This window comes from Ptychodera flava, chromosome 4 (genome assembly GCF_041260155.1).
Source record: "Ptychodera flava strain L36383 chromosome 4, AS_Pfla_20210202, whole genome shotgun sequence".
Classification (NCBI taxonomy): domain Eukaryota; kingdom Metazoa; phylum Hemichordata; class Enteropneusta; family Ptychoderidae; genus Ptychodera; species Ptychodera flava.
The window spans coordinates 17,637,660-17,659,702 of record NC_091931.1 but is presented as its reverse complement, the minus strand read 5'-3'; the positions used below and the strand labels follow the sequence as shown (position 1 = coordinate 17,659,702).

General features: G+C 40.0%; 1 protein-coding gene across 4 annotated transcripts; it reads left to right on the top strand.

Annotated features, from left to right (window-relative positions):
• The first annotated feature begins 68 nt into the window (after positions 1-68).
• LOC139131072 (uncharacterized) lies at positions 69-21,561 on the top strand. Of its 4 annotated transcripts, none has more exons than XM_070697018.1 (14): positions 69-339; positions 4,429-5,176; positions 5,449-5,487; positions 5,897-6,004; positions 7,760-7,927; positions 8,553-8,678; positions 9,334-9,471; positions 10,293-10,400; positions 12,898-13,005; positions 14,325-14,431; positions 15,331-15,438; positions 15,790-15,900; positions 18,515-18,628; positions 21,433-21,561. In XM_070697018.1, exons 1-13 carry the CDS (start codon positions 223-225, stop codon positions 18,557-18,559), a joined length of 2,031 nt encoding a protein of 676 aa, XP_070553119.1. In that variant the 5' UTR covers positions 69-222; the 3' UTR covers positions 18,560-18,628; positions 21,433-21,561. The 4 variants fall into 4 exon arrangements, with proteins under 4 accessions (XP_070553119.1, XP_070553118.1, XP_070553120.1 ...); XM_070697017.1 differs by having other exon boundaries at positions 77-339; positions 5,894-6,004; XM_070697019.1 differs by lacking the exons at positions 14,325-14,431; positions 15,331-15,438; positions 15,790-15,900; positions 18,515-18,628; positions 21,433-21,561 and adding an exon at positions 13,424-13,581 and having other exon boundaries at positions 78-339; positions 5,894-6,004.
• Positions 21,562-22,043: the final 482 nt, after the last annotated feature.

Here is a 22,043-nt window from a genome sequence, read left to right as displayed (position 1 = left end):
CTCAGCGCATAATGAACAAGGATTTGACGTGTACTGGAAGTTGGGCGGTTACGCCCACCTGCGCAGTCCACCTGCAATAGATGATATTGCGCTGTGCACTATGGGTAATCCTCTGGCTTTGACACCGGCACTGACGCCTTTTAGAGAAGCACAACCATTCCTGGTTCGGGCGAAGTTCTGATACTCGTTTTGGCTTTTGGGATTTTTGACGGAAGATAAGCAATGCGATTTGCAACGGCCGTCGTTTTGGCGGCTGCCTGTTTGGTAGCCGTGCAGGCTGTCAATCAAGAGAAGAAAGAAGAAATCAAACGCAAGAAGATCACGGCTTTGCAGCAGAAGGTAGGAGTATGCATCCACCGCTTTTGCGAAAGCGCGAATGCAGTGCGGTTTTGTTGAACAAAAGGTTTCACTTTAGCATAATTTAAAGGTAAACACACGTGTTACAATCTTGTCTCTTTCTTTGCTCCACTCAGACTGTCTGAATAGCATCTCTCACCTGTTGAACGCCGTTCTGAGCATCGCGCCAGCTGCAATTTCAGCGATTTGTCGCGAAAGTGAAATTCGTGACACGTGCGAATCCCATCCACACTTTGAACTTTAATGTTATATGTTACAATAACCGTAAAGTTTAATTTTAGCAATTCCGATAACTATATATACAACAACAGCATAACATAAACACATATATAACAACCACAACATAAGTATCAGGAAATTGTGTTGAAGTAATGCGTATGACACATAGAACGGCTAATTTTAGTAGTCTGGTAAGTTATTAACATAGCAATTATGAAGTTTGTCGAACACGTTTCTTCACAGTTTATTTTGTTCAGAAAATAGCAAGGGAACACTTTAAGGTAGTATGCGCCTCGAAAGTGAAAGACTTCAAATTTTGCTCAAACTTTCCTCAAGGACTAATTCAACCATTGCCTTTCAAAATCAAGAATAAAAACCAGGGGTCACCGTGCAAATTTTGGTACTAGAGAAACAAATTACCTAAGATTTTCCGATATTTGAAATTCAAAATGGCCGCCATCCCAGTGTAAACTCTATGAAGAAAAGTAAAATATTAGATTTAAAAAAATAACTAAGACGGTGACGTTTTTCTTTCTCCAAGGGCTTCAAATTAGTTTCTACAAGTGGTAGATCACGAAAGAATATCGGAAAAGTTTGACAGTCCAAATGGCGCGTTCTACTTTAAATCGTCCATTCGCTGTTTTGTGGTTGTTAGGTTCAGGATCATTTGACAAATATGTAGGAAACTTGACAGAAATTTATTGCAAGCCGCCGTCGACACTTTCGCTTGTGTGTATGTGTTTTACAAAAGTGTGGGTTTGCTGTGCAAGCAAACCGACGACAAACAAACAAACCCGCATCGCGGAACAACTTGTTGATTTTAATGGATCGTTATTTGCACGGGGGTCTGTCAACTGCTCTTTGAACCAGCCGGTCGACAAGCGTAGATGCGACGCGTTACCATTCCTCAATACTGCATATCCGATTAAATATTTGTCGTGGTGTTAGATTATCGTAGGCACCTACCAGCAAAACTTGCCGCTTTTTTTCACCTCACTGCATTTTTTAACAAACCGCCCCAATTCATCAGAATAATCGTCGCGCGATCGGCAATGTGGTATGTCATCGACGCAACTCATTGCGGCATTCAACAGAGACTAACTGAAGTGTGACGACTATTGTTTGCCGAAAATAATTTGGATGAAACCACGCAATATATAATCATCTACTATGCTAATTCACAGTTTTGACACGTACATGCTCATTAATATAGGTTGATATGTGATTCTGTATATAATCGAGTGCATCTTTAGTGCTTCAGTATTTGAGGTCAAAGGTTGCATCAATTACGGAGATAAGATGTGGATTCTTGCTTTACAACATCCATCAAACGTACGGTAGTTTTAATGAACTTCATGAGCACAGTCCCTTCCTCAAAAGTAAAAAGGCTGCGACCGCGCTGTGTTTTCAAGCAACCAAACTACACGACTTGACTTTAAAATACCCACGACCCTCCATTCTCAAGTGTTATGCAATTCTGTCGCCTTTTCCTCTAAAAGTCTCGCTGGTGGGCAAACGTTCTTCTGAAACGTCCCTTGGATAAAATGTTTGAGAAGTGAGACACAAACAAATAGGAACGTCACATACTATACACTCGGTAATTCCAGGGTCACGTTAGTTACACTTTCATTACGCAATGCCACGCAATATGTCTTGGCGATGTCTTTGTATGCCGTCATAGTTGCACACAGTCGAGAGTGTATCTGCATGCCTAGTCCTGTTAGTCAACTGAAAAGCAATCGCGCATGGACATGCAAATCGGTTTCCAATCTCGGCTTGCGTGAATCCCTTTCCCTCATTCAATGAGCGTGTGAAAGCGAATGGCTATTGTATGAGTTCTTAATTGCGATGCTGAGAAAACAATGGTCAGGATACATTCTGCCTGAACCTTGATGCCTGTTTGTCTTTTGGCTGGTCGTTGCTTCAAGATGACATGTCTAAGGGAGGAAGAATGTGTTTGTGTGTGTGTGTGTGTGTGGTGAGAGAGAGAGAGAGAGAGGAGAGAGGAGAGAGAGAGAGAGAGAGGAGAGAGAGAGAGAGAGAGAGAGAGAGAGAGAGAGAGAGAGAGAGCTATCAAAGAAGAATGAGACAGAGAGACGGACAGACAGACAGACAGAGAAAGACTGAGAGATGGAGAGAGAGGCTTCGATTGATGGATGGGCGGATGAACAGACGAACATATCGATTTAGGGACGTAACTGTAATTTCGATGTGTATTTGTGCGTTCACGATTATGCATTTTGTACAGAAAGACAATAAAAAATAATCATACAGGAAGCTTTCTTTCAAGGACGCAATGAGACCAACACTCCTGTCTCCACTTGCTACGTCGCTACCTCTCCCAATGATAGCAACTTTATGTGTCATGTCTTCATTTGCTACGGGTAGTTTCATCCACTGGTACCGAATTCTTGAATTTGTTGAACGTCGACAATGAGTACACTTTATGATTTCAAATGAATGCGATCTGTTTTTTAACCCTTCGATCGTTAAATCTCTCTACCATGCTGAAAAACAGGACAAAAACCTAAAACTTTTGCTAATATTTTCACTCGGTAAATATTGAATTGGACGTGATGACAATTGAGTGTATGAAAAAAGCATTAAGTGACAGTTTGCGTGATAATAAAACAGTATTCAACGAAATGATCCAGTAATGGAAGGCGGGAGCGGGTGCAGATTATGCATAATGTAAAGCGCGTTGTTTTTACGGAATTTCATCAGTTTGGAACCGGCTGGCGTGGCAGGGATAAGAGTCAGATTCCAAACAAATCCCTCTTCTTAACCACTGAATGGGCGGGGACGTCGAGGCCTAAGTCAAAGCCGCATTCCATTGTATAATCTGAAAATCGGTTCCAAGTAATCTGTACTCCCTCGGCAGCTAGTTTTGATGTTCTTTCCAGTGTTTTTTTTTTTGTGGTGTCTGTTTCTTTTATCTTGTAACAACACATAGTGTCAACTTGTCTACATGGATTGTATCTCTGAATCCGTGTCATTTCAATGTATTGTTTACTGACTGGCTTGTACGGACGAGAATCCAAACGTCAACAATAACACACAGTGCAATGCAGTTCGCATCTTTTCTTCCTTGTCGTTCAACATACTAAGCTTTAGTGAGGATAATTAGGCCTATAGAAGAAATTGTGTTTGTTTAAGAAACGTAAATAATTAAAATATAATCAAAGGTCTATAGCTATTCCCCTTGCGTCATCCATGTAAATCTTGTCAAAAGTTGTGTTGTTCATAGAAAACATCTATATCGACAGAGGCGCTTTTAACTTTTAGTGTGTACATAATCAAACGCACAGTTTCCGCGTGTCCTACCGAGACTCTTTTTCTCGAGGCTCTGAGGTTCTTTATAGAAACATAACAAGTATGACATAATGACTTGTTAAACTCATTAGGAAAACCTTATGAGACCATTTGATCGCCTTCGATGGCTTTGCTACCAAGGAGTAACACAGCTCTTCCATGAACGTTTGATCGATTAGATCGACTTTTAAGACAGTATGCGCCTCGAAAGTGAAAGACCAAAACGTTTGCTTAAACTTTCCTCAATGAAACATTCAACCACACTCATACCAAATCAAGAATAAAAATCAGGGGGTCATCGAGCAAAATTTGGTACTAGATATTTTAAATTCAAAATGGCCGCCATTCCTGCATTAACTCTATGCGAAAAAATAAAATTTTAAGTTTTCAAAAAACTAAGACGGTGAAAATTTTTGTTACTTCAAGAGCTTTAAAATGAACCCCCACAAGTAGGTCAGAGAAAAAATCGTAAAAATTTGAGAGTCTGAAAAACTGTCCCTGAGAAGCAGTCAACAAGTTAAGTTATCATTTTCTTCACAGAAAGACCACCTTGTCATGGAGAAAAAGAAGGAAGAGGAGCGCATGCAGAAAAAAATGGCTGCGCTCAGAGAAGTGAAACATCTCGCTGTGAAGACACGAATTGAAACGCCAGTTGAAAAAAAGAAGGCCACAGAGATGGTTGCAAAGAACAAGCGCAAGGAGGAAAAAGGACGCATGGAAAGGAGGCTGGATGCTCTGAGAGCAGCTAAGGCGAAGATGCACTCAACTGGTGAGGCTGGCGTCGGGGTGCCCAAAGAAAGAAAAGACGCTGAGACGACTGAAATGAAACGGAAACTGGTTCCTCACGTTGGGTCCCTTCTGCGCAATCTAAAAGACGCGATGTTTGACGATCAGACGGAACACATCACCGACGAGAAGTACCTCAGCCTGAAGGAAAAGATAAGCGCCGAACTGAGGAAGACGGCGGTCGAGATTGAAGGGAAACGCAAAGAGCTGAAGAAAGCCAAGGCAATACTCGACAACGACGAGCAGACAATGACAGAGGGAAAGGCGGCGAAACGAAACAAGCAGACCCGACACAAGAACCCAGAGAAACACGCGAGCACACTCCTCGAAGAGAAACTGCGACAGCTGAAGAGAAAGAAGGCTACAAACGCAAAGGCCGAGAAACTGCTCGCGCAGGCAGCGAAGAAAAAGAAAGCCATGAAAGTGGTTGAGAAGACAAAGCGAACAAGGAAGGTGAACTCGAGCATAATCCAGAAACGTAAAGAATTAAAGAATAACGTCGGTAAGTTTAAGATTCCAGCCCCGTGAAAATTATCGATGCAAATCGTTGACGCCGCCTTGCCATTGTCACTCGTGATTAAACATTTTGTGTCGCCGCCATTCTCTTCGAAGAATCACTACAAATTATTATTAACTCAATGCGATGCTGTTTTATGTAATGTGGAGCATTAAAACATTTCAACGCAAAAATAAAGATGAGTAAAAGGTTGACAGGAGAGTGGAAAGTATTCTGGTTTTACAGTTTTCTTTTTTTTTTGTTTTGTACTTTTGAAGTTGATTCAAGAATAGCCTCCAAGCAGCTATCTAGTGCAGGTGAGCATAATTATTCTTCCATGAAGTTGAACAATATCTGTGATTGCGTGGAGTGGTAAATGGAACTCTTAATCCAATATTCAGTTGATTGCTGTCCAGTTATCAAGTACCAGCCTTGAGATTTTGCTTTTCAGGATGAGTGTCTACGTCTTCATGCATTTCTTTTCTCTCTCTTAATCCCGCTTGATTTGGGGTGAAAGTTCAAAATTAGACTGGATACCAGTGGTGCAATGACATTTAAACTTAACCTGCGGTAAGAGTAAAGTATGCATTTTAGAAGTACAAAACCGATGAAATCGCTCTCCTGGAAAATTTTACATGCTAGGACTCACGAATTTTTACTAATGAACTCAAATGTCGGGGTCCAATAGATATCATATTTAACCTCACGACCTTCCTTTCACAGCGGATTGTGGCTATGATGACTTTATCTGTGCGAACGGCAATTGCATCCCTTGGTACTGGGAGTGTGATTTCTTAGATGATTGTGGCGATAATTCAGACGAAGTTAGCTGTGGTAAGAGTCAGATAAAACAGATCATTTTTACTAAAAAACGCCCATTATGAATGTGGCCGTTACTTGGCGACGCGCGAATACTTATGACCTTCATTGATCTTATTCAGCGTTTTCGTTTAAGAAAAAGAAACACATTTTTTCTTCTTCCCGCAAAAGTATATTGAATTATTAGCCTTGAAAACTCATAGACCCAAGAGAAAGGGTCTGTGGAAATTTAACTACACGAGTTGAGTAAGTCATGCAATGTTATTGTTGACAGACGCATGGACTCTAAGACGGAATCATATTCAGATCATTTCAAAAATAACTTGATAAGGCGCTTTAAATAAAATTCTTTGTTTGCCGTCCGCGTATTGGTAGGTTTTCAGAGAAAATTAAGAAAAAAAACAGTGTTGACACTATTACAAATAAAAATATTATTTTTCCGAAAGAAACCAAATAAAAATTGAGCTAATGTTAATAAACTTGTTTTTGTGTGTCTGCATTCAAGTTGTTTTCTTCCCTGGCTGGCTGGTAGGTTTTTCAAACTTCCAAGGACGGCAAACATAGAATTTTCTTTAAATTGCTTAATTGGACATTACCCATACACGCTGCGTTGTCTGACAAGTTCAACTTTTTGCATTCCGACGTACTTTTTGGAGAAAACCAAGAAGCCTAATGTCAGAAATAAATAAAAAATGGGGGAAAGAAGTATACAAATGTTAAAGGTAACCTTGACAGTACTTTAAATTAGGAGTTCGTCAGTTGATCATTTGTTCGCATATTTCCTGGTAACGTCGTGCAAAATAAAGGGACCAGCAACTCTTACACTGTGTAGAGTTTTGATATTACAGTTGATGACATTTGCGCTGTGTGTACCTTCAGGCGGGCGTTCATGTTGCCTCATTACACGATAGATTTGCTCAAATTTTCATTTTAATATACGACGTTTGTTTGCACATACCACAACGCGTTTATATATAGAGGTTTATGGAACTTATAATTTACGATCCGTATAAACTTCTTGTTTATCTAAAGCGCTTTGTGTACATGTGCAAGACTGAGACTAACGAATAAAAGCAGGGCGACATCAATTCATGGTGTGCATGTGAATGAAATTTAATTCAAATTTCTCCATCCTTAAGGTGGATGGAGAGAGAGAGAGAGAGAGGAGAGAGAGAGAGAGAGAGAGAGAGAGGAGAGAGAGAGAGAGAGAGAGAGAGAGAGAGAGAGAGAGAGAGAGAGAGAGAGAGAGAGAGAGAGAGAGAGAGAGAGAGAGAGAGAGAGAGAGAGAGAGAGACAGAGAGACAGACAGACAGACAGACAGACAGACAGACAGAGAGACAGACAGACAGACAGACAGACAGACAGACAGAGATTGAGAGACCAAGTGACAAACAAAGACAGACAAAGACTGAGTCAGATTGCAGACAGACAGAGACAGATAGATAGACAGACAAAGACGACAGAAAGACAAGGAGACTGAGATTGACTCACCAAATCCACACTTGACCACCATCGTGCTATATAGTACCTGTGCAACATTCGCATTGTACAAATTTATTTACTTAGACTGTATTCTTGCCAGTGGTGTCTACTTTGGTTGCTCTTTCCTGAATAGATCTCGAACTTAAGTTAATACCGACACTAGCACTTTATACATGAAGCAATTTCATGCATACCTGACAGCTCTGTGCTTTTTGTACACAGTGTTTTACTTAACCTACAATATACCCTTCATTTATAAAAAATGGTGCGTATATGCATATATTACAGAATCGTCTTCGGAATATTCATTATGGTCAGAATCAGAAGGTTCGGGTTCGGACGGGTACGGCTGTAATTATGACGAGGTTGCGTGTCCTAACGGCTATTGCATCCCTCACAGTTGGCTGTGTGATAATTGGGATGACTGCGGTGACAACTCCGATGAAGAATATTGCGGTGAGTTGTTCAAACCTGATTTGTCTTAGTGTCTTCTGTGCCTTTCATTTTCTCCCTGTCTTTGTTGATCGTGGTGTTTTTCGTCTTTTGGAGTGTGACACCCTTATAAATTTGTCAGAGTTTATTCCGACGTTACGTCCGGCAGAATAGCAGTTAAAAGGTTTCCCTATGGCTGCATAAATATCATTTGCTTTATCCACATATATTATGATCGTGGGAATTGGATTTAAATATTCATAGCAAATCTTTTAACTGTGCATTGTAGTGTCATGCACTTCAGTATCTAATTTCAGTTTCTCGGGTTTTTTAACACGGTCTTCGAGTGTTTACACTAAAATATGGAAATAATACTGGAATGTTTGGATTTTAGCCTCTGCCGCGCATCAACGAGTAATCCACGCTCTACGTCTACAGTGTTTGGAAGCCGCTGTCCATGTTTCACCCGATTGGTAAAGAGGAATCTTTGGTATACAAATCTGCAATAACAAACACTTCTCGAATCAATCGAGAAGTGTTGAGAAAGTAATATGCAAGCTTACGGCCGAGCAATTCAGGATAATAAGATTGGAGGTCCAATCTTCGAGTGATCGGCATGATAAATGTGTTTTACGTCTTTCTTTGACAGATTCCTACGTCTCGTCAGAAACAGGTTGCCATGAATTCCAGTGCTATAACGGACACTGCATTCCATTTGCATGGGAATGCGACAACTGGGATGATTGTGGAGACTATTCCGACGAACAACATTGCCGTAAGGGTCAAATCCTTGCTTTCTATTATCTATATGCTTGGGTGGATATCCTGGAGTCATGTAATACCATGGTGGTATTATAGCCTTCATCTAAAGGGGGAAAATTAAGGGAACGAGCATTTTTATGGTTGGGGCGGGAGAGGAAAACATTTCATCGTAGTTTTCTTTTCGCCCCCCCCCCCCCCCCACGTACAACATTAGCCAAAAATTTTCAGAACCACCCTCTGCTGGCAGGAGAACTTTGAAGACCCCTCCCGCCAACATTAATCAGTACTGCCGACTGGCCCAATATTATCATATATATACTCGTTCCCCTACCACCGTGGAGGAAGGGTTTCCCGAATTCACGACACAGCTCATATGATTTGAAGATATAAAAATATATTATAAAATGGAAAAAAAGGTTAGCGCGTGACAATTTTCTCTACCAGCGAGTCAAACGGTTGGAATTTGGAGAGGCAAACATATCGAAAACACTGGCTTTCACAATAAGGTCAGGGTAAGCACCAGCTGAATCCCTGTCGCTGAAATGACCCCACAATAGCTTCAATCAGACAGTAACTAGAGTAATATCATACCTTTTGCCAGAAATCTTTTACTTAAACACCTTGTGCTGTAAACGCCATCTATAATAAGCCGCTATCTTTCACTTCAGAATTATCATACGTCTCCAGCTCTGAAGCGGGTTGCGGTGGTGACGAGTTCCAGTGTATGAATGGAATGTGCATTCCTGATCACTGGGAGTGTGACAACATGGACGACTGTGGCGATAACTCGGACGAGCAGGATTGTGGTAAGTGGGCCGACTGTGTCATCATGTGCTAGTAAATTCGATTTTCCGCACCATAATATTGTAGCCGAGAATTTGCAACCAATCAATTTTTTGCTGGTTTTGTATAATATGTGTAGCAAAGTGAGTAATATTGTACGGCATTTCGTGCTTGTGACATTCATCAATCCGGTGAAAAGATAGAACAGATAGGGAAAGCAAACGATTTTTGATTTTTTTTTCCTTGTATCAGCCTGTATTATATATGCCGAGAAAGACATAGCTGCTCTGCAGAACTGCAAACTTCGGCTCAATAGTACTGTCATGTGTGTCTGTCTCCGTTTTCCCTTCCTCTCACTGACACAATACTCTGGCAAAGGCCAAACGATCCACTGTCGTTTTTTATTCGACGGCTGCTGTATACTTTTCTATTAAATGCATATAGTGGCTCTGGCTGTGTGTCGAGCCCGGGCGGCTGTGCACGACCCTTGTCCATTTCAAACGCGAACAAGGAGGCAATGCGATACATGCGCATGCCAACGCGTCGCGATAAGCTTAATTTCCCACTTCCTCAAGTGGTTATACCGTCCCTCCACCCACCGGTCCGGTGGGTGGAGGGACAAGTTGATGTATGACAGTCAGCGGCACTTAAGCTGGATTTGATCTTGCATTGACCGGGCATTGATTCTTGAACTGTACTTGATTCACAAGCGCTTTAAAGGTTGACATTTCTTGTCACGATACTGCTCAAAAGATTAACTCTGTCGATATAAATCATCAATCCAAGGGCGAACTCTACAGATGAAGATAAAATTCAAACGTACTTTTGTCTTTGCATGTCACAGGTTGTAACTCGGACCAATTCACGTGCGCCGATGGGTTATGCATCCCTGACACCTGGCAGTGTGACAAGTGGAATGACTGCGGCGACAACTCCGACGAAGACGGCTGCGGTAGTTCATTTCTTATTACGTCATCTACACTAACACGCAGGCTCAATGCCGGCCTTCCTAGATTCAAAATTTGCACCACTGTCACTAGTGACAGTGTATGACAAAATGCGCATGAGTATTTACGCCTCGTGTCACGTTGAGACTAACTTTGAACCTTTTGTGTACTTTCTTGTGCGAAATCATCAGCCTACATATGCCGAGCGAGATAAAACAGATTTTTTTCTGCAGTATTTTCAAATGAGGCAATGGTATCTGCTCTTAGGGAGAGTTCAGTTATTATGGCCGGGGATGGGCCGGCAAAATCCAGGGGGGGGTCACCTCAAATTTGAAAACTGCAAAGGGGGGGTCATGTATTTTCAAACAGCTCAGAGGGGGGTCACTTAATTTTCATAAGTATCAGTCCCATCAAAAGGCAGTTTCAGTGTTCAGAAAGATTCAGGGAGATAAAAATGATTTGTTGCATGATTTCATTCTCTGAAGTTATTCAACTGTAATCTGAACAAAAGTATAATTATCTGTCACATGAACATCTTGACTTGGCAACTCTGAGGCTTGTCTTATTGTAAATAGAGCTCACTGAGGGCAATGAACAATTCCTATTACTTACATATTAGAGATATAGCAAGTTTTGTCAGGGAAATTATTTAACAGTTACTGTACTGAGACTACTAGTACCATGAAAAGTTAAATAATACTTTTAGGTGAAATTCCAATATCATAATTGTTGTCCACATCTGAACTTTCAAATACCCTATTGGAATCAAGTACATTTGTATCAATTATCAAACACCTACAAAAGCACAAATTAATTTTGTTTAGCATTGTAAAAAGAATATTCTTAGTGTTCTCATTGACTCCAATGTATAGTGAATCAACATTTCGGTGAAATTCCAAAATCCAATTTCTTGCACACATATCAACCTTTAACAATCCCAGGCTAACTAAGTACTTTAAAATGAATTATCAAATGTCTATAAATACACAGATTTGATAGTTTTTATTGGAAAAAATTATTCATAGTTTCTCATAGACTCCCATTTACAGTGAATCTACATTTTGGTATAATTCCAAAATCCAATTTCTGGCAAACACATCCATTTGTTACCACCATAATCTAATCAAGTACATTAATATCAATAATCAAGAGTACATAAATACTCGGGTTTACTTATTTTTGTATTGGAAAAAAATTATTCATACTTTCCTCATAGACTCCCATGTATAGTGGATGAACATTTTCAGTGAAATTCCATAATTAGATTTCTTGTACACATAATATGCACCTTTAACCATCATATTCTAATCAAGTACAGTTATGTTAATTATTGAACGTCTGTATATGCACAAGTATACCAAGTTTTTCATTGGAAAAAAATTATTCACAATTTATCATTGACTCCCATGTATAGTGGATGAACATTTTTGGTGAAATTCTAAAGTCAAACTTTTTGTCCAAATGCCAGTTGTAGCAACACTATTTCATTTTAAGTACATCTATGTAAATTATCAAATATCCATAAATGCATAGATATAGTTTTGCATTGAAAAAGTATTACATAGTTTTCTCATACATTACCATGTATAGTGAATCAACATTATCAACAGCTGATTTTCAATTAAAAATCCAAATATCAAAATTTTGTACACACACGCTTGCGCAAAAATATTGCGATCCACGTGTAATTTCTGTCCAACCCCTGTGAGGGTAATTTCAAAATTATAGCACGTCAGAAGGGGAAATCTGTGAGTTTGTAAGGAAGGTCATTTGAAAAAATCTAAGATCTTTTTTGGGGGATTCTATCGCTCCATACCCCCCCCGAGGTGTTCGTGTGTGCAGCTTTACTCAAGCAATGTGTGTGTGTGTGTGTGTGTGGGTGGGCGGGGGTCATGAAATTTTTGTCATCTTAAAAGGAGGGGGTCATCAATTTTTTGGTACAACGGGTAGGGGGTTCACTTATTTTGACTGATGCGCAGGAAGAATATACCGGCCCACCCCCGACCATAATAACTGAACGCTCCCTTACTAGTACGTAGAGTGCGACAAACATCGTCTCACTCCAAAAGTAACCTGTCTTTGATTGATGTAAAATTCTAAAAGATTGTGTCATAGCTACTCGGGCGTAATTTATTTAATTTTGCCTTTTCCATGTTCTATCTTCCGGTTTTTGTTTCGTTCTCTTGGTCAATGCAATCTGCATCTGCCTGTGATTTTGATCTACTACATAGATTAAAATCTACTCATCACAACAATACTAGAACAACGACAGAAACAGTTGTTCTTGAGACGCGGTACATATATTAAGTTTGAGAGGTTTAGTCTTAGGTTTCAACGGTTTACCACTAACCACCATCCTGCTTTCACCTTGCAAGAAAAACGATCTCGTTACTGAACACTCGATGACCGTATTCAAAATAGTTAAGTCTGACCATCGGAGTAAACTCCTAGATACGTAAAAACGCAGTTTTGCGCTGACACGTCTATGTCACATCTCATCAGGTTGTGCAGACGATGAATTCACCTGCAGCAACGGAGAGTGTGTCCCTGGCTCCTGGGAATGCGACCATTGGGATGACTGTGGAGATAATTCCGATGAAGTGCATTGTGGTATGTCACATGATCAAAACTTCCTCCTTCGATAAATAACAATATGTAAGGATACGACGATCTTTGATCATGTAATCATTTTTACAAATGTTTATGTCATGTTTCACACTCACATATACAATGGTATTACTGTCAAATCGTCAAGTTAACATACCTCCTCATACATAGATGCATACATACATACATACATACATACATACATACATACATACATACATACATATATACTTATATATATATATATATATATATATATATATATATATATATATATATATATATATATATATATATATATGACCTCGTTACTGAACACTCGATGACCGTATAAAATAGTTAAGTCTGACCATCGGAGTGAACTCCTAGATACGTTATAACGCAGTTTTGTGCTGAACACGTCTATGTCCCATCTCATCAGGTTGTGCAGACGATGAATTTACCTGCAGCAACGGGGACTGTATCCCTGGCTCCTGGGAATGTGACCATTGGGATGACTGTGGAGATAATTCCGATGAAGTCAATTGTGGTATGTCATATGATCAAAACTTCCTCCTTCGATAAATTACAATATGTACGGATACGACGATCATTGATCATATGATCATTTTTACAAAATGTTTATGTCATGTTTCACACTCACATATACACATGGTATTACTGTCAAATTGTCAATCTCAACATACACCCTCATATATATATATATATATATATATATATATATATATATATATATATATATATATATATATATATATATATATATATATATATATATATATATATTTAGTTATTGATTTATGGGCAATAAATTACTTCAAGTACAAAGTAATGAAATCTATTACTTTGTACTTGAAGTAATTTGTTCATATATATATATATAATATATATATATATATATATATATATATATATATATATATATATACATATATAAAATTGTAAAATATGAACATTAGCAATATAATTGACACGAAACTGCTAAACATAAATTCCGATGTGTGAACACAAGAGCTGAAGTTAAGACAAGGAAAGGATTCCTTGAAACCAAAAAAAGAATTTGGACGCCTGCGAAAGATTGAGAGAAAAAACGTGTGGTTTGGCCATTACATCAGGCGAAGGTTACAAACTGGCAAAGATTGCAAAAACAATTCAAATCTACATGTTCATCATCATTTCTAAAAGCAGCTTCCAACAGGTGGTCGGACGTTGAGGGCGCAGAATATTTACTCTTTGCGACCGACAAGAACGTTACCTCAATTGTCGCTTGATCTTTGCCTCCGACCTTTTTTTCTCAAAAGTAGTTTTCTTTCCACCCAAAGGTTGCGCTGTCGATGAATTCACGTGCAACTCGGGCGGCTGCATTCCCGGCAGCTGGGGTGTGACCAAATGGATGATTGTGGTGACTACTCCGACGAATGGAATTGTGGTAAGGATTTAAATTTTCGTCCCGGAATCCAGTCATTGCACTCTGAAAGTCCGATCAGTGTCTAAGTCTAGCTGCGACCTGATCCTGTTCTTCCGCAAACTTACGATATAAAGTTTTATGCGCTGCAAGTGTATAGCATATCTATCACATCTTATCTGATCAGCAAATCAATGTATTATTGGCCCTTCTATTTGAATGCGCTCAACTGATACCCTAAACGTAGCCTTCGATACATGTATTGTACGTCTCCCCGGTGTACACTTGCAGCAAAGTGATATTATGATCAGGTCAATTTAGGCCGAGACGAATTTATCCGATGTGGTAAATTACAGGCGTTTTGCAATGCAAAGACCATGGATACCATTCATGACGTTGACTGCTGTACAAACCGTTACTCCGCGAGATATATCAGGTCGAGCACAAACCCTCGGCAAAGTTAGAAGGGGTGGTCGCAAAGTCCGCGCGTGAATTGTAGAAGTACGCATTGGGCAGCGCAGTGCATGGCCAAGTGAAAGACCAAACTCACGAAAACACGTGGAAGCGCTTTTTTAAGTTTATTCAGGATCAAGTCAGAACTTTCTGGTATAGGCGTCATATCATGCGGCCGAGAACCCCCATTTCCAACTGAACAGTGGAAGATGTCAACGTGGTAAATGATGTACATGGGTAATTGCACTGATACCGAACATGTACATGTCCTGAAAAGTATGCAATTTAGTTTGAAGTGACTAATAAGCCTGTTGTGGCTTGGCGTCTTTTTCACTAGTCACTATAATAAAAACTGCTTATACAACTGTGCATATAGAATACACTATATGAATGAATTTCATACTTGTATTCATTTTATGCACACCAAATAAGTATAACGCTTAGCTTTAATGCATTTTTTCACCGTTTAGGATGCGGCGAAGATGAATTTACGTGTGCTTCAGGTGGTTGTATTCCTGGTCACTGGCAATGCGATGAAATGGATGACTGTGCCGACGGTTCCGATGAGCAGGATTGTGGTAAACCTCAAACAATACAGTTAAAACCTCTTGAAGAAGTTGATATATATCTTGTCCGTTATTGCCAACATACATACATACATACGTACATAAATACATACATACATACATACATACGTACGTACGTACGTACGTACATACATACATACATACATACATATACATACATACATACATACATACATACATACATACATACATACATACTACATACATACATTGCATTCCTATATGTGTGAATGCATGTGCCTCAATGTGTGAGTGCACTCCTATTTGTTTGAGTTATCTTATACGGTCGAAGTAATCACGTGCCTGACTAGTTGACCTTTGACATATCATTGACTTTGTCAGGTTGTGGAGATGATGAGTACCAGTGTGCAAGTGGAATGTGTATTCCTGGTACATGGGAATGTGACCAGTTTGATGATTGCCATGACAACTCCGATGAAGAACATTGTAGTGGTAGGTAAACTCGACTGTTTATTCTGGAATATAGAATCTTATAATCCCACCAGTCATTTCGATTGGAATTTGAGAGATGCAGGGATTTCATGACAGTCCCTCCTCATCTGTGTGGAGGGACTATTATTTTATGTGTTGTAAGATCTGATACACCATGGTCTCGTTCGATAATATTGAATCAGCTGAGGAGTATATGCTGTCCGTGAAAACTTAAAGTGCTGTTGTTTTATTGAACCATTTTCCCAAAGCTTCCGCTGCTAGAAATTCGTCTTTCATTCAGCTTGTAATTTTGGTAAAAGAACAAAAAATGTTGACTCCACAAGCTTTTCTCGTGAAGATAAATAAGTGCATTTTGCAAGTCCGATTTCTGGTAGACGTATGCGTCTCTTGCAAATCATTATGCCCAACACCTTGCAAGCACTTATCGATGTAATGAAAACAGTTGTGTTTACGCATGCCCCGTACACTGCTGCTTGAAGTGACCCATAAGCCTTTAGGGCTCGGTGACCTCCTACACTTCAGAGTACGTCATATATCTGTTATTGGTAAAATGGTGGTTATGCTACACGCCACGTGAAAGAAATTACTCTGCTAATATTACTAACTCTTTGCTTTTATGAGTAATTTAGGAAAAGTGAGCCAAGTCTTCTATCAAATAGTCGTATCTTTACTCCATGACCGTACTAACCTACCACATTTCTTTCCTTTCTGCCTAACTGTTGGTGCACGTGCCAAAACTCGTGGCCGCCGAGTAACAAGTAACGTATAACCGATTAAATTTATTCATGGAGATGGGAATTTGTATTTGACCACGAAATTTAGCAAAGCCACATGGAAATACCATCAAAATCAGGCTGGAAATTTCACTGCAACAAGGGTTGTGATTACATTACATGTCTGGACTTGACTTTGGAGTTACAAATGTTTTTGAAACACTTGCTGATTGCTGTCTGATATGGCACTGATTGTAACGATATTATGCTACTTTGAATTTTGGAGGGCTGTCCTTTCCTTCTGTTTTTTAAAGTGGTGCGCTTTCTTTTAGTCGAATGTCATAGGAAACGCAAGGTACCTGCATGTGATACCAAATCATGTCGCAATGATAGGGTTCCATCGATATATGAGAGTGATTTCCCACGTGACCTTCGCCATCACACTCGATTAGTTAAAAACTTTTTGTTCGGTCTGATCGTCTACATTCTGCACGAAGGCATGGGGAGAGTTAGGGTTTTGTACAGATCGTGTGACCTGATCTGCTGTCCAAAATGGCTTTTTCCTGTATTTCGTTCACTGCAGTGTGTGAATGGAACGAGTTTCAGTGCGGCACCGGGCACTGCATTCCGCTCAACTGGCAGTGCGATTCATGGGACGACTGCGGCGATAGCTCAGATGAACAAGACTGCGGTAAATTATTTACTGCAACGTGCATGCCATCATCGGTGAATTGCATTGGTTTAGATACATTCACGCATGCGTACATTAAATGGCTATGAAATTACTAGATGACGTTGAGATCTTGGAACCCATCTCACCCTGAAAACTCTTGTCCACTAATGTAGACCCAGTCTCGTAGAGATGAAACTAGGCATGACAAGACATTTACCGAATCCATTCTGCAGTGTTGCAGCCAGTAATTTTAAACCAGGAGCCAATGTGTCCCCGGCACTACCGTTTATTTTTGAGGACATTTTGCACACTTTTGGGACAACATGTGTAGACTGTCAATCAAATTTTGTAAAAGTAAAGTAAAGTAAGCCTTTATTGAAATCGTATCCCAGTTGGGATCTTGATCGTAAAGTACAATAAAGGTTTTGCAAAAACAACAATGAAAGAGTATATATATATATATATATATATATATATATATATATATATATATATATATATATATATATATATATATACATGAGGTCTATTATTTGTTATAAATTAGTTTCACTAAACAAAATTCAAGCTACCGGAACTGCGTCGTTACGCTTTAATTTCAAGCAATTGTGACAGTATACCGTATCTGCCTCCGATCAGAGCTCAGTCTGACTACAGCCAAGTGCAGCATTTTAGTTACTTTAATCACAGCTTCGAAAGAACGTAATATAAGCCTCAAAATAATCATGCAAAACAAAGGCCATCGTCAATAACAAATATTACTTACAGACTACACCCATTGAACACAGTCGAGTGCGCCGAGGTGACCCGCAGTACGCGAGAATGCGGGACAACGGGTTCCGTTTTGGGGATATTGTCGCAAGGGCGCGTCCTGGCTGCAACACTGATCATACTGAACGAAAATCCATCATATAGGCCAATTTGCAGCGCCTCGGAAGATTTTAGCCAATTGGTTAGCCGAAAATCATTGTCATTATTGAACCATTTCAAACAGCCAGCCAGCTGCACAACAGCCCTAGTTTTAAATTGCTGTAAATAACGGCAATCTACCAGTCAGATATAACCTTCCGAGCCGCTGCACATCACAGGCCAACGTGCAGTGACACTGAAGCATTTAGCCAATTGGTTGCATGTCTGCGGGACCATGTAAACGCTTTCACCTGTCGACCACCCTCCTGCATATGAACTCCATGTAACAGATCTGTTGTTCGTCGTTCCTTTTCCTCAGGTTGCAATCCAGATGATTTTGTCTGCGACAATGGCATGTGCATAACAGGTGACTGGGAATGCGACGGATGGGATGACTGTGGGGACAATTCCGATGAAGCCCACTGCGGAGCAGGTAAGCCTCATTCAGAAAAACAGGGTGCCCGACGTCACTCAGCAATTCGCAATATAGGAGACCGACCATAACCAGAGGATTTATTGAACTTATCGGTCTGCTTGGCGCGATTCTAAAAATTCACCAACAGATAATTTCTACGTAACATTTACTCACAAGTATTTCCGTATTATTAACTAGATGTCACGGTAGCACCACATGTTACTAAGAACTGAATAATTATTTTATTGTGAGTTTTCGTCCATGCACGAGTCAAATCAGCGCATCGCAATGTTAAATGGCATCGAAAATTTACGTTTCATTGTGCAATTTTACAATTGAGAGATCCTTGCAAGACCCCTATCAGAGTAATTTTTTTGCTAAAGCCTGTCATTGTGATTTGCTCCCTGCGTGTAAAAGCAATCTGAGTTCACATAGGATTATGTTCTGAATCACAAATTGGCTTTAAATTCTCAAGCAAAGAATTTCATTTTTCGCATGATAGAAACTCCAACTTTCAATGCTAGGGCTATAGAATATTAAAACTATGTAAGGTCGTGTAAGGGCAAACATGGAAATTGCCTATTACTGCAAATTCATTCGAGGGGGTTACTATAGTGTCATTGATATAAGTAACACCTTCAGGCCAATTGTGGTCAAAGGTCCAGAGGAACATAATAGTTACTAACCAAGGGGTGCCTTAATATTTCTTCCAGACACCCCAGACGGTGATCATCCTGGATTGCCAGGTATTCCATGAACATGTTTACTAAAGTACCCCTCTTCTACAAGCGTCCCTATCCATAGTTTGGTTTAAATTTGGTTTCATGGCATTTATAGACTCGCCGACTTCTCTTATCTTTGTCCCGTACTTCTCTCCTGGTGCGTTCACCAACCTCTACAAACCAATGAAAATGTACTAAGGGCTAACAGCGAAGGAGTCGACCAATTGTCCTGCTCGGGCTAATTTCCTTGAAAAAGACTTGGTTTCCGGCTACTATTGGCACAGTCCTTGAAATCCCGGGCTCAACTCTTGAAGTAAATTTTGCTTCTGATGCGGATAAGGTCCTTCTTCTTATTCTTCCACTGAATCTCACAACTTTTGGAACTCTTGCATGGTCCCTGGATTCCTAGATGGGAGCGTTCAGCCCGCTTGTTGCATGAGCATAAATTGAGCTTCCCGCAGGCAGCAGACGTCTGGAAACGATGTTCAGAATCGCATCCACGTCAAGTCCAGACGATCTAATTGTTGGTCAAGAGGTGACCACTATTCAATCAACGCTTAATTGTCCGTCTTATGTACAGTAATGTGTCCGGAGGGTACATGGTCGTCCGACGGTAGCGAGCCCTGCCAGCCGTGTCCAGAGAATACGTACACACCCGAAGTTGGCAGCACTCTGTGCGTTGCCTGCCCTCCAGGGGCCAATGACATACCACAGTGTTCCGAGACCAGCGAATTCGCCCCAACATCAAATCCCGTGGTTGCAAGCAGCGTTATTCCTGTATCAGGTATAGCACACAACGACATCAAGATCCCAATCAAAGCCCTATCGTTCTGCTTCTTCTGTACATTACGTCACAGCTGGGTCACGGCCTGGGTGTATAATTGCGTTTCGGATACAACTTTTTTCGGGCGCTTTTAAAGGGCCAGTAGCCGTAACTTTTGATGATTTTTTGCACTTTTTTTGTAATCGTAATGTCAACTTACAGTTTCTTGTTCTACTCCACAAAGCATGTTGAGATACAAAGTATTCAGCTTGAAAACTCAGCCTGTAACATGTGTAAACTGCATCGCTATTGTTGACAACTGCATTCTGGTCCGAACTAGAATTCAAACATAAACACAGTGCACATTACACGTATAGACGCTGTGTTGACAAGATAATAGGTCAAACCCGGAATTCGAATGGACCACGGTAAAAACAAACCCACGTGTGTAAAGGCGAATAGGCGAACGTGTATTTCTACACGCGTCAGTGCACATGTGGGTTTGTTTGTACCGCGATCACGTGATCTCTTGGGCGTACTGAGTCTGTAGAACGCATCACGTCCTTTTTATTCCGGAGTAGAACCATTAGTCGATTCTCATCATGCTTTGGAGAGTAGAACAAGAAACTACATTAATAACAGAAATAGTGAAAAAATCATCAAAAGTTACAGATACTGACCTTTTAACGCTTATAACTCTTTTATTGTCTGAAACCTATAAAGGCTCACTTTGAATCATGTCAAGAAAATAAACTTTTCTTTATCCTTTTCGATAAAATCGAAAACTTCAATTTTCGAAAAACGTACGCGTGACCATTTTAATTTCAACTCGGCGACATAATTTGCTTCCTAAATCGAAAACTTTGCATCGTGAATCTTGCGTTTTATTCTTGAATTTTGAAGTGGATATTGCAACGTTTCCACGAGCAAAGATTTAGAAGATTTAAAAGTTGAAAAGTTCTCTTTTTTCAAGATGCGTATTGCACCGATTGGACACATAATTAAACCAAAACAGTTCCCGAAATGTCGACACTGAATTTTTCTGGGGAATTCTTTATGTTAACACATTCGGGGCGTTCTCTTGTTAATGTAGGGCTCATTCCATGGAAAAGCGATTGCCGGGTGGTCCTTTCCTCCTTTCAGCCAATATTTTTGACGGATTTGGTTCTGGGTCTTTTGACGTCAATAGTTCCGTAGATCATCTGTTTTCTTATTTTCCAGATAACGCATTCCCTGCAGTAATTTGCTTCGTTGCATGTTTCAATTTATTCACTCTGAGTGTGCACTCCCCGGCATTAATTTTCCCATGTTGTACATCATTTTTCTTTTTGCCCCAGTGACGGAACCGCCTCCCCCGGCATGCGGGTATGGATGTTTGAACGGAGGCATTTGCGGCTGGTCGGGATATGGATCGGAGTTCGATTGTTCTTGTCCCGCTGAGTACACTGGAAGATTCTGCGAAACAGGTAAGCGTTGTGGTTGTAACGATTAAGTTATTAAGCTTGTTGTATTGAATTCTATCAGAGTTCTCCACGGGGGGATTTTGTAGAGGTTGGCCACCCCCCTTTTTCGGTAACAATCTATTCATATGTTAATGACTTGACAAAAGAATGTACTTGTTTTTTTTTCACAACAAAATATTATGTAAATTATATATTATAATGTAAATTGATCGCCCACTGTTTTTTCAAGCTGTGGAGAACTCCGTGTATTGTATTGTATTCTATTGCATTGCATTGCATTGCATTGCATTGCATTGCATTGCATTGCATTGCATTGCATTGTATTGTATTGTATTGTATTGTATTGTATTGTAATTTATTGTATTGTGCTTTGCTGTGTTGTTGTTGTGTTGTATTGTATAGAAGGTTGTGCGATGCAATATGGTGTAGTGTAGTGTAGTGTAGTGTAGTGTAGTGTAGTGTAGTGTAGTGTAGTGTGTAGTGTA

Coding starts and splice junctions, on each gene's coding strand:
- LOC139131072 (XM_070697017.1), top strand. CDS start 223: ATGCGATTTGCAACGGCCGTCGTTTTGGCGGCTGCCTGTTTGGTAGCC. Junction 5,488..5,893: donor CAAGCAGCTATCTAGTGCAG/GTGAGCATAATT, acceptor TTCCTTTCACAG/CGGATTGTGGCTATGATGAC. Junction 14,432..15,330: donor CTCCGACGAATGGAATTGTG/GTAAGGATTTAA, acceptor TTCACCGTTTAG/GATGCGGCGAAGATGAATTT.